The sequence below is a fragment of the Adiantum capillus-veneris genome, chromosome 14 (genome assembly GCF_014529385.1).
Source record: "Adiantum capillus-veneris isolate H3 chromosome 14, ASM1452938v2, whole genome shotgun sequence".
Taxonomy (NCBI): Eukaryota; Viridiplantae; Streptophyta; class Polypodiopsida; order Polypodiales; family Pteridaceae; genus Adiantum; species Adiantum capillus-veneris.
In genome coordinates, this window is record NC_140944.1 from 160,018,092 (window position 1) to 160,031,713 (window position 13,622).

A 13,622-nucleotide genomic window follows, 5' to 3' on the forward strand; every position below is an offset into this window, starting at 1 on the left:
TAGACCCCTTTGCTGCATGTGTGTCCGGCACGTTGCCCGGGCTGTGTCCGTCTAGTCCTACCTTTGGCATGACAACTCAGAGTTTGAGGCAGTTTGAGTTTTTTCACCAATCCATAATTGATGAAATTGTGCGTAGCACCGTCATCTACCAAGATGCGCACCTTGTGCCCCTACAGATATCCGTGCATACGTACTAACTCATGTGGTCCAAAGGTTTGTTGCCACATGGAAGCTATGAGACAGCATTCATGCACCACTTCAGTGTGTGTTACTTCTACTATAGAGAACTTTGAGGAAGACTCGAGAGGCAGCAGCTGCACCGTGTGCACTGCTTTCTCCTTCCCCTGGGCAGCAGATTTCCCCTTGGGACAATCCTTTTTTCCATGGCCTCGTCCTAAGCATTGAAAACATAGCTTCTCTTTCTTGGCCTTATCAAAATCCTCAGGAGAGAGAGGACCCCTGGACCCCTTGGGTTTTTTAGATGCTTCAGAATTAGCAACTATAAATTTTCTTTTATTGTGCCCGTACTGAGTGCGTGTATTATTATGTGTACTAGCAGGCACGTGATTGTGATGTGTTTTCTTATCATCCGGGTCATCATGAATATGTGCTTTCACTATGGCTTCCTCAAGTGTTTTAGGGTCCTGGGTCTTGACATACTTCTTAAGTTCGGGAGTCAGACCTCGTATGAACCCGCGTACTTGCTGAAAGGTATCCAATCCTTCCAACTTGAGGATAACGTCCCGATAGTGAGAGATATATTCAAGGAGTGATGGATATTGGCGCATGGAACATGTGTCCCAAACAGTCCAATTCTAATCTGCCTCATTGGTAGGCAAAAACTCCTTGCTGAACATTGTTTCAAAGGCTGCCCAACTCTGTGGTATGATGTTCTTCTCCTTGAGAGACATCCACCATTTATAGGACTTGCCTTCCAGAGGTAAGCTCGTTTGCAGAGCTCTTACTACATCTGGAGTGCGCCGTAAGGCGTGAATTCCATCCCATTTACTGAGAAAGATGGTCACTGCATCCTTATTGCGTTCGCGGTCTTCGCCTTTGAAAACTGGAGGTTTGAAATTTTCAATAAATCATCTACCTCTTTGGCAGTGAGAGTATGCAGTGGTTCATCACTTGGGCCTTGCCCTTGTGTTCCAACGTGCTCATGCATGTGAGTGGCAGCCGGACCCTTGGTCTGCTGTTGCAGCAATTGAATGACTAAATTAGAAAGTTTAGTAACATTTTCATTTAAAGCCTTAAAATTTTCATCCATGACCATCATGTGTGTCTGAAGAGCACGAAATTCTTGAATATCGAGCAATTCATAAGTATCGTCTCCTGTCGTAGCACCGTGGGTACTCTCCTTGAGAGTATCCGGCCGCGAGCCGTCATTGGCAGGGTTGGGGATACTTTGCTCAAAATCGAACGTCATGTTGATATCCGAATCCATGGCTACACAGTGCAGTGTAAGAAGTAATCAGAAAAAGAAAATACCTGATGCCGGCATCCCGACAAAGTACAGCCTTGTTAAATCTGCCTTGATTTCAACAAATACTCCCGTAGCCATAATTAGCCGTGCTAATCAGGTTGGTTGGCAAAGCTTTGAACAATCCGTGATGTTGGATATTTGAATGAAAACTTACGAATTGTTGCCGATGAAGCTTGGTTGTCGACGAAGCTTGGTGATTGACGAAGCTTGACGTCCTATCGAAGAAGCTTTTGGTCAACTTACTAATTGTTGTCGTTGATCTTTCTCTTGAACACGCAGGTTTTGCTGGAAATTTTTGCACAGGCCGTGTCGATCGAGGGGCTTTTCCCTGGTGGAGGTAGCTTGCTCGAGATGCTCGCCTTGACACACCGTATGCTTGCCGGCAAACAAAGGCTTGCTTGGCCTGTGGGAAAGACCGCCTATAGCGGCCAAGGCTTTTAATCAATGGCCAAAAGGCCTATGTAATGTGGACACATCGTGGTTTTTGCACAGGCAACGAGCGGCCAGTGACGAGCTCGATGAGGAGCAGTATGCGCTTAGCAGGGCTCGGCTATGGCCGCGAGGGAACAGCGCGCCTCTCTACCACTGCATGGCGCACCGCTCAAGCCCGTCTGCTCGCCCAAACATGCACCACAGCTCTCGTCCCAAAAGGGAAGGTCCCCCCCGTTTTGGCAAAAAGCCCCAGCTAAAAATGAAAAAAGTTTTTAAAAGGAGTGGTTCTCACCCTAGGAGCAGTTTTTAGAGGCCAAGGATGACCACGCCTAGAGAGAGAGAGAGGAAGAGAGTTGCCAGCTCTGATACCAGTGTAATGAACTAGGCTGCTGGTGATCCTCCTCCCAACCTCCTTTTATAGGGTAGGCTCCTAGCCCCTTGCCCTAGCTGGATCCCCTGTCCACATTGCCTAGCCCGCGGCCCGTGGCCGTAAGCCTTGCCTAGCCTAGTCATTAGGGTACAAGACCCGTGTCCTGACAATTCCCATGGTAAATGCACAGGCTTCTTCAAATGGTTATTATAGATCACAAAGAGAACCCAATGGTCCCTTTTAAAGCAATCAGCACACTTTGCATTAGAAGGATATTAAACACTATTATATAACTTGTAAGTAGAAACAAGGACAATAAATCATACCTATCAACAATTGGCATGAATAGAAATAAGTACTTGGACATGTCTACATCCCCAAAACAAATTTGGACTCCTATGCTATCCTCGTATAAGCGTGGCTTTAGAAAATCAAACCATAAACTATCAAGGAACCAAACCTTATCAAGAATATCTTTTGACAATACATTCTCCATCCACCTACAATGGGTCAATTCTAATACATTGTTATTTAGAGTATAAAAATCATTTACGTTCTATTGAATCTAAAATGGATGAGAACTACATCATGAAAATATTCCTGGTTCTCATAGAGGCCTTTTCATCCATAATAGCATTAACTAAAGTCACATCAACTTCGAAAAGTATAGTAGATCTTTGTGATCTAAATTGAATGGATGAGCCACCCTCATATCTAAAAGAGAAAATTTGAAATTATAATTACATATAAATCAATGTATAAAACTATACAATCCAAGCTATCAATAATAACCTTTCTTGCATGAGCCCGATGTCACTCGATGAAGAATCCAAGTGAATCTCGCCATTAGAGATTACTAGTGTAGATGATGTGATAATATTTGGTGTGGGAGAGATAATGATTGCATCATGGTGAGGCCTAGAGCCAATAGACCATTGTATCTAAAAAACATTAGTCTAACATACAAGTAACATAAGATATTTCTAATACCAAAAGACACCATAAGTCTCACAATAAAATAAAACTAGTGTGGTTGAACCTTTGGAGTTTTGTGAGTTGGAGTGGATTCTTTCTTTTTCTTGGCTAGGGAGGTTTCTAAGTGACACTCCTCGTAGTACCTTCTTCTTGTTTGCACTTTAGTTGGTACTTAAAAAGGTCCATGGTAGTCAATTGTTGATAGATTTTTCTACAAAGCAAGAGAGATGTACACCATTTTTATTTAAAGAAGCATATGATCAAGACAAGCATACTATTAAAAAAAAACTACATACCGGAGTTGATGATAGATTGGCATTATTATCCTCATCATTAAACGTCTCTTTCTCTGATGGATCTTTTTCTAAGACATGTTGTCTCTAAATAAAGAAAATATGATTGAAGAACAGGAAAGCGTGATGAAACTCAAGCAAAACAAAGATTCAAGAATAGTAATTTTTCTTACATGTGCATCATATCCTTCATCAATCGTTCTTTGAATAGTCGCAATACATTCTGCCTTTGTCACCATGTACGCATCCATAGCCTCAGCCAAGACATTTTTGAGAGACACATCTTTTGGCCCTTTCATTTCCCTTTCACCATCGTTCATGGAATCCCATACGCCGAGTGCCTCTTTCATCTTGCGTTTTTCTTGTGTTTTCTTATTTCTCTCAAACTTCTGTTGTGCACTATTGAATCGAATATGAGATTACTTCTCGTATATTACCGATTGAGAAGAACTTTCATTGCACAAACCCGGGGGTCGTCCACTTTTTCTCTTAGGAATAGAATGTATTATTCCATGGACTTGGTTGAGATGCTCCATCATTTCCATCCTCCTAGTATAGCATATATTCTTGGATATACATTCTTCACTCGCTATGCATCGTCGAGCTTGTCGTCCATTTTTGAGTGAGATATCCTCGTACAAGAAAACCTTGTTGCTCATCAAGATGTTTTTATGATGAACCACGTAGAGAAGAGAAAGAGAAAGAGTATAAGAGAATGTGAGAAATGTGTAGAGAAGAGGTAACAAAATTGGGCAAATACGACTATTGATGTAAGTAGAAGAGAAAGAGAGAGATTCTCTGTGTGTGAATCCCTCTCAAGAGAAGACAAGAGAGAGAGAGTGTGTATGAAAGAGAGAGATAGAGAGAGAAAAAAAACCTGCAAACTTTTGAGCTAATTGCATGGGGTAAGAGAGAGATGAAATGCCTATCGTGTAGAGCCCATAGAGAGAGAGAGAGAGAAAACGCTTTGAAGTTGTGTGTGTGTGTGTGTGTGTGTGAGAGAGAGAGAGAGAGAGAGAGAGAGAGAGAGAGAGAGAGAGAGAGGAGAGAGAGAGAGAGAGAGAGAGAGAGAGAGAGAGAGAGAGAGAGAGATAGAGATAGAGAGAAAATGCAAGGGCAAATGGCAATGGTGAAGCTTCATGAAATTTTTGACAACAGGCTATGGAGAGAGAGAGAGAGAGAGAGAGAGAGAGCGAGAGAGAGAGAGAGAGAGAGAGAGAGAGAGAGAGAGAGAGAGAGAGAGAGAGAGAGAGAGAGAGAGAGAGAGAGAGAGAGAGAGCATGGTCCTCTCCATCAATAGTCAAGAGGCCCGTTTGACGTTGTGGGGCAGAAAGAAAACACACACAATGTCTCTAGAATCACCCAACACACACTCTCGGAATAACACACATGCAACAGGGGCACCAGGACCAGGCCCAATTTGGCCTGATTCCACACACACAACACCAATTTACCACAAAAGAAAGATCTTGAGCACTCAAACACTCAAATAATCACCCTCAATGAAACACCCAATTCTTACACACACACACACACACACACACACACACACACACACACACACACACACACACACACACACATGAAATCAGCACATTGGGGAGAGGAAACCCTTATCTTGCTCAACAAATTGATAAAATAGGACTCTAGTAGAAGGGATGGCTCATAAACATAGAGCTCTTAACACCAAAAGAGGGCTAATTCACAAACAGAGCCTTCACACACACACATGAAGAGCTCTATTGACTGCAAAAAATGGGTACATTTTTGGACTAAATGGACAACACCATTGTGTCCGCAACGGCCAAAAACCCCCAATTACAACTTTACTTTGCCATAATCTGACTCCAAATGAGAGAGATATGGCAAAAACAAGCTCCTCTCACAAGCTCTCCCTTGCTGATTTCTCAGCCTCTTACACAAGTTCTACCAAGAGAGATGTATGCACACTACTCTAATGTGCACACATGAAAATATGGGGAATGTCAACTATGTGTGAACCACAATGTGAACTATGTGTGAACTATGTAAGGCCTCGCAATATGGACCATTTGTGTATACAATATAAGGAATGTAAACTATATATGTGAACTATGTGTGAACTATGCAAGACCTGGCAATATGGACCATATGTGTATACAATGTATCTAGGTGTGAACTAGATTGAAGAGGAGGAAGGCAGAGAGTTGTACCAAGAGAGATGTATGCACACATGGAAATATGAGGAATGTGAACTAGGTTGAAGGTAGTGAGGCGGTCCGGGGCGGGCAACAAGAAGAGTGGCCTCTAGACACCCTTCAAGGCTCCCTTGCTGCTCAATGGGGCTGGGGCACAACACAACACAAACCAAAACAACAAACCCACCGCCAAATCCCAACTACACAAGGGGCACCACCTAGTTTAAGAGCGAACTAGGACGCAAAAGAGGAGAATCGTTAGAGCGACCCACAAACAAGCAAGGAATTTACACTAACCCTAACACCAATGGAATACTCTCACACACTAAAACACGAGAGAGAGAGAGAGAGAGAGAGAGAGAGAGAGAGAGAGAGAGAGAGAGAGAGAGAGAGATAGTGAGAGAGAGAGAGAGAGAGAGAGAGAGAGAGAGAGAGAGAGAGATAGTTCTCGAGCTGCTTTGAAACGTATCGGCGATGATCAAGCAAACACAACTATATATTTAAGAAAGAGAGAGAAAGGGGGAGGGGGTGCTTGTTGCATTAATACCTTCTTACAAATCTGTCATGACAAATCAAAGTGAGATTAGTACTTGTTCAACATAGCTTGCGTAAATTTCACCACAACACATCACAAGAAAAGCCACCCCAATCACTGTCTTAAGGCCAGGGGAGTCCTCTCCACCCTGTCGCCCTCTTACAGTATGTGGGATTTATGGCTAGATTGATGACAACACCAGAGACAAGCTATCAAGAACTTAACAAAAAAAAAACACCAAGACACTTACGCATCATTGTTGTCCATTACTTCACGTTGGAAGGGAGACAAAGTATCCAAGCTTAGTCCAAATCCACCCTCCTTGATTCAGCGAATGTTGGGCTTACACTAGTAGGAGAAATGATAGATTTCCTACTCTCAATTGAATGATCACTCTCTCTCTTACAATGGCATAGATTTCCCTTGCTAATCCCCTATTACAACACATGCACATGCATAAGACAATGAGCTTCCACTCAAGAGCTCCTTCTAGAGAGGTTGAGCTTGGCTTCTCAAGCTATAGCATAGTGCTCTTGCTTATGGCTCCCCCCTTTTATGCTAGCTACACCCTCCTTTTATAGCAATTTTGAAGGCTAGGGTTACTCCTCTAACCATGGTTGGGTTAGATTTTCAGCAATTTATCTAATTTCTTTTGCTTGGAATTATCAAGAAGTTGGTGGGGAAAGAGAGAGGAGAGAAATAGAGGTGATAGGACTTTTCATAGTGGGTTAGTGTTAGTAGAGTTAGTATTAATTTACAAATGGAATTGAATATTTACAATGGGAGTATCCATGTAGGATACAAATAAGGAAGAAAAACTCTTAAGAGGTAAGAAAAGGTGGATTTCTTACAAGGTTGATGCTCCAAGTGTCTTGAGTAGGGCCAATTTTGACGCTTGTTGACGGTCCACTAGCTTTGACGGTACATTTTTTCTCCACTCTTGACCTTCCTTGAGAGACAAGGTAATTGAAGCTGAGTAATCAACCACCATGATGTTGTCTTTTAAGAGAAGAGGCTGAATTTTGTGGTTTTTTGATAGATATGGGTAATTTGGAGGAGGAAAAATGAGACTAGGTGGTCAATTTTGGAATGGAATTGTGTGTGGGAGGTATGAGTTCACCATGGTTTCTCTTATTCTTCAAGGTTGAGGAGAAGGTGAGTAGTGTGCAGAGAGGAGTGGTGAGAGAGATGGGGATGATGAGTGGAGAAGTGTGTGTGAAAGAGGAAAATGATAAAGTAGAAGAGAGAGTGTGGCTGCATAGCATGGGAAAACTGGGGTCCAGTAAAAAAATCATAGCTCACAGCTGGTAGCTCCAAAAATCATGAAAAAATTTGGGGTGATTATTCAGAGCGTGGGCTACATTTTCTCTTTTGACCACCGCTCCAAATTCGGAGTGGAGATAGGTGCCAAAATTTCTCACCAAAAAAGTCTGTTTTTTAGGCCTGCAAAAGTCTTTTAGTGGTCCCCCTCCTTTGTTGAATTTGTACAATGCATCCAAGAGTGAGCCCCTCCTTTGTCATATTATAATACAAAGCATTCAAGTTGCCCTTGACCCATGCATGGAGGAGGATTATTGGTGAAATAAGAAATATATACATGGTGGGACTAGAGTATGGACTATTCATGGACTTTAGCTCAATGAGCACATGGTGTTAGAATAATGAGTAAAAAATAATAATAAAAATATGGAGGAGTTATGGATATGGAAAGATATTGGAATCATATGATATGGTCCCTCCTTGAATTATTTTGGGTGAAAGAGGAAAATGTATGCAAGTAAATAATATAATAAAAGTAACCAATGAGTAGAAATCAATTTTTTGTTTTCACGAGGGTGAGGGTGTGATGAAAATGTGAGAGTGATTTGTATAAAGGAAAAATATGAGGTTAGAGTATGTACATATTGGCAAAAAATAAAAATTATGGTGTAAGAGGATGAAAGAAGGTGTACATAGGTTTAATAAAACACACACACTAAGTAGAAATATTTAAATAAAATACCAAAATAATTATAAAAAATCCCTATATTTAGGCCATATATACAATGAAATATTTACACACAAAGAGGCCATAATATACTTTTATTTTTTTATTATTATTATTTTTTTTGGCTCACCTAGCCCAGTGACTAGCTAGCTGAGGGTTTTTAAGAAGATATGGGAAAAGTCCCGTGACTCACGCACGCCTATGTACAGTGAAATGGTAGGGATAGCCACAGTGTTTGGGTGATTTTGGTAGGGTGAGGTAACTCACTGTGGCAATTACAAAGAGCCGAAAAAACGGCTATCATTAGCCCTTCCCCTGGATGATGGTATATTCATGTACCATCATAGAGCATCTTTTCCAAAGAGAGTGCTTCAGAGTCCTTGACGAGATCTTCATTGTTTGGCCCCTCAGAATTTTGGCTGGAGTTACACTCATGCTTCATGTAACAATACTTACATGAGACAGCGGCCTTTGGACAGATCTTTGGTAGATCCTTTGGTAGAAGGCGACTCAAATAGGGCTTCAAGCGATACCCGTTTACTTTCCTGGAGTGCTCTTTACCATTCAAGTCCATAAGCTGATAGTAACTTGAATTGAAAGCCTTCTTGACTATGTATGGCCCTTGCCATCTTGTTTCAAACTTGGCATCAAAACGATTGTCAAGTCGATTGTCATACCTTAGCACAAGCTCTCCTTCCTTGATGCCTTTGTCCTTCAGTTTCTTGTCGTGCGTTTCTTTCGCTTGTGTGGCTTTCCTCTTGTAGCACTCATATGCTGCTTCTCTTTCCACTCAAGCTCCACTAACGTAAGAAGTCGATCCATCCATACCTCTTGATCATCTTGTGCTCCTTTGCCATGAAGTCGCATTGTTGGAATGTTGAGCTCGATAGGCTGCAAAGCCTCTTGACCATAGACCAAGTGAAATGGTGTGAACTCTGTGGCTTCCCTATATGTGGTTCGATATGCCCACAAGGCACCATCCAAGAAGTCATCCCATAATTTTGTCTTGTTTTGCACCATCTTTCTAATGATTCCTGCAATGACACCATTAGCCTTCTCCACCAAACCATTTGACTGTGGGTAGTATGGTGTGCTATGACGATGTAGAATGTGAAGCTCTTCACAAACTTCTGTGAGCAATCCTTTTCTAAACCCTGGACCATTATCAGAAACAATCTCCAAAGGTGTGCCAAATCTACAACAAATGTGAGTGTAGACGAATTTGCTCACTGTCTTCTCATTTACCTTTGCCACACTTTGTGCTTCCACCCACCTAGTCATATAGTCTACAGCCACTAGAATGTAGAGTTTACCATTTTTTGTCCTAGGCAGAGGACCCATAGCATCAATGCCCCACTTTTCAAAGGGTCCATTTGCAAGCACTATTTGCCTCGGGCCATGCACCAACCTTCTATTTCCATTTATCTGACAAGTGTGACAGCTTTTACACCAATGTTGAACATCCACATGCAACTTGGCCAAACATACCCCGAAAACAAAATCTTCTTCACAGTTAATTCTTGGGCAAAATGACCACCACATGCCTCTTCATGCAAACCTTTTAGAATGGCTGGAATTTCCTTGATAGTTGGTACTCGTCTGCACACTTGATCCTTCCCTCTTTGATAGAGGGAGCCTTCTAGGAAGAGATATACGCTTGCCTTCTTCATGAGTCTCCTCTTCTGAGCTTTTGTGAAGTCTGGTGGAAACTCACCCTCCAAAATGTAGCCAATGATGGGAGCCAATGACTCCAATCCCTGGTACCTCGGTTGCTTCACAGCAGCCGCCACCATGATGACCTGCACTTCTTTCTTTACACATGCAACGGCTTGTTGTGCAAGTAAATCAGCATCTTCATTCTGTTTCCTAGGAATATGATATAGTTGCACTTCTTCAAATTGATTAAACAATCTACGAATGGCATGAACTTTTGTCCGTAATCTCTCATTCTTGCATGCCCAAATGCCTAAAATCTGTTTAACAATGAGAAGTGCATCTCCCTTTACCATGAGGCATTGTATCCCTTGGCCAATGCACATCTTCAAACCTTGAAGTAGAGTGTCATATTCTGCTTCATTGTTGCTAGCTGAACTTGGTAGATTGAACTTCTCTTTCATGACCACCTCTCCACTTGGGTTGAGCAACACTAGCCCTCCCCCTGCTTTTCCTGTGGCTCGACGAAAAGCTCCATCAAAGAACAAAGTAAAAGCATTAGGAATACTTTTTGGTGGTGGCAATGGTAGGGTCTTTACTTCAGGCACCTTAATCTCCTTTTCGTGCACCCTATAAGTGAGAATCCCTGCCAATTGTGCACGCACACTATCTTCTACCTTGAAAGAGTATTGAAACTCTTGCAACTCCATAATCCACTTTGAGATCCTAGTACTAAGATTCATTTGAGATGACACCCAAGGGAACAAATTTTCTGCAGTGAGAATTACAAAAGGTTTTGGTAGCAGGTAGGATCTAAACTTTCTCACTGCAAACATGAGAGAAAGCATCATGAGTTCTGCTTCTGTGTAGTCTCTCTCCAAAGCATTCATGACCCTACTAGCAAAGTAGATGGGTCGCATCCTTGTACTGTGGGGATCTTGTTGTAGCAACACAGCACCAATCATTTCTTTCCCAGCACTAGAGCTAACAAAGAATGTGTACTCCCAACAAGGAGGCATGAGTGTTGGTAGCTCTGACAAAATGACTTTAATGTTACAAAAGTACTCTTCAAGCTCATCAGACCATGCAAATTCTACTTGTTGTGTCAACTTTTGCAAAGGGTGAAGTAACTCCGAGGCTAAGTGAATGAAGCGTGACATATACTTCACCTTTTGAATGAATGAGATGACCTCCTTAAGACTCTTGGGTGATGGTAGCTCAATAAGATCCTTTGCCTTCGAAGGATCCACTTCAATGCCTTTGTAAGAAACTTTATGACCAAGCAAGATTACTTCATCCTCACCTATATGGCACTTGTCGGGGTTGAGTTGACCTCCCATGTCGTAGAGCTTCTTTAAACCTTCTTCTACCCTTTGTAGATGCAATGATTTTGAGCTATAAATGCAGAAATCATCAATGAACACCCTAATTGACTTTCCAAAGAATGCTTGAAACACCATATTCATGAAACGTTGGAATGTTGCAAGAGCATTTGTCAGACCAAATGGCATGACTCTAAAAGCATAACAACCCCAAGGAGTGATAAAGGTTTTTTTCAATTGATCCTCCAGTGCAATCCCTATTTGAAAGTAACCTGAGTAACCATCGCACACAATGTACTTCTCATGACCAGCTACCTCATTTAGTATCTCATCCTGGAATGGGAGGGGAAAGTGATCTCTCTTTGTTGCCTCATTGAGGGGACGGTAATCCACACACACCCTCCACTTGCCGTTCTTCTTAGGAGTGACAACAACAGGAGAGACCCACTCTGAATTCTCCACTGGATAAATGAACCCTGCTGCTAGAAGCTTTCTTACCTCCTTGAGTAAAGCCTGCTCCTTGATGACTCCTAGCCTTCGTAGCTTCTGAGCCTTAGGTGTGGCCTCTGGCTTCAACTCAATTTTGTGTTGAACAGCATCTACTCCACGCACATCGGTGTAGTCTTTAGCAAAAAGCCTAGGAAACTTCCTTAGCACACATTTGAACTCCTCTCTTTCATCCTTTGTAAGTGTTGTTGATAGCATACCTTCCAGCATCCCTTCATCTTGATATTCACCTTCGTTCTCTTGAGGACCTACCTCCTCCAAGCCTTGACAAGAGGTCTCTTGGTTGCTTGGCTTAAACCTTACCCCCATGACTTCGATGGAAGACTCCTCTTCAGTAATGCTGCCGCTACTTTCTTCTTCTGAAGTGCTATCGGTCCAACCTTCTTCCGTCTCACTTTGAGATGATTCTTCATGGAGCTCCTCTTGGCGTTGCCCCTTCATGTCAAAGACAACCTTCTTGTGATTGTCATTCCTGCAAATTAGCTTTCCACTCTCCCAATCCTGCAAAGCTCGCATTTTCATTAGCCATGGTCTTCCTAGGATAAATGGGTAACCATTTCCCTTGGTAGACATGACATAGAAATCCACTGCCTTCTTAATGCCAAAGGCCTCCACAAAAACATTTTTACAAATGCCTACGCACCTAGCCTTGCTATTGTTTGCCATCTTGACCCTAATTTCAGGTGTCTCATGGATGTGCATGCCTAGTTTTTGCATGAGTCCCTCTGTCATGATGCAAATTTGTGCACCCCCATCCACTAGACCTTTCCTAACCAATCTCCCTTTGATGTAACAGTCTAGCACCGGTGTAATGTCCTCATTCATTTCAGCTTGTGCAATTTTTACAACAGGCACACTCTCTTTTACCTTTCTCCTAGTGCTAACTGCCCTTGTTAAATCCCTCCTAACTTGTGGACATAATGCAAGAAATTGAGGCCATGAAATATCAGGACCCTTACCTCTCATGTCTTCCAACAAGTTGTACGGAGCCATACCATGTCCAAGAGGGAAGTCTTGGAGGTTGATACGACGTCGAGTCCTCTTGGTTTCCTTGGTTCCCTTTGCCTTCTTGCCTTGTCCATGGTCACTCTGTGATGTGACTCCTTCTTTCTCTTTACCTTTTCCTCGGCCACGCTTAATTCCATTGGCTTCCATGTCAACCTCATTTGAATTTGTCACCTCTACCACATGCACATTTGGATCTGGCAAAGGTGGAACTCCTTCTACCCCTTGTGGAGGTGGTCTTGGTCCATTTGGCCTTTGTAGAAGCCTTGGTTGTTGACCAGTTCCTTCACCTGCATTCATCACTGGGTAATTCAAGTTAGGCCTCCCTGGCTCCCCACGGGGCCAAGGACAATTATACATCCCATGTCCAGACTCTCCGCAATTCCAACATTGCAAGACTCTCCTAGGTCGTGGATCTCGCTCTTCAGACTTCTTTGCTTGTCCCTTTGGACCTACAGCTTGTGCAAGGTGAATTGACAGGCTGCTTAAAGATTCGTTTAACTTCTCAATTACTTCCGCCGTTACCTCAGGAAGATCCCTCGATGTTGATGCTTGTGACTTACCTTTGGGTCTAAGACCTTCTATTGGAACCTCTCCCCTTAAGCACTTGAGTTTCCTATACTTCTTAGTAGCCCTAGTTTCAGCTGCATCAAAAGTAGCAGGTGCACCCGCCTCAACTTTTACCTTAAGGTTAGGAAAGAGTCTGGCTATGAACCTCTCCTTCTTTAAAAATTCTGCACCATCACCAGGGTTAGTAACATTTCGTATCCATAGAGCCCAAAGATGTAGAAACTCTTGCTTGTACAAGTAGTAGTCATCTAAGTCTTTTTGCTTATGAGAAACAATGTCTTGCCATAGTTTTTGAGTGTTTTGGGGATCA

The 13,622-nt window shown here is 42.5% G+C and overlaps 1 protein-coding gene across 1 annotated transcript; it reads right to left on the reverse strand.

Annotated features, from left to right (window-relative positions):
* Window positions 1–2,869: 2,869 nt before the first annotated feature.
* On the reverse strand, window positions 2,870–3,906 carry LOC147443473 (uncharacterized). Its single transcript, XM_086529877.1, has 4 exons — window positions 3,730–3,906; window positions 3,560–3,643; window positions 3,081–3,229; window positions 2,870–3,002 (listed from the first exon to the last, which is right to left on the reverse strand). Exons 1-4 carry the CDS (start codon window positions 3,904–3,906, stop codon window positions 2,870–2,872), a joined length of 543 nt encoding a protein of 180 aa, XP_086386003.1.
* Window positions 3,907–13,622: the final 9,716 nt, after the last annotated feature.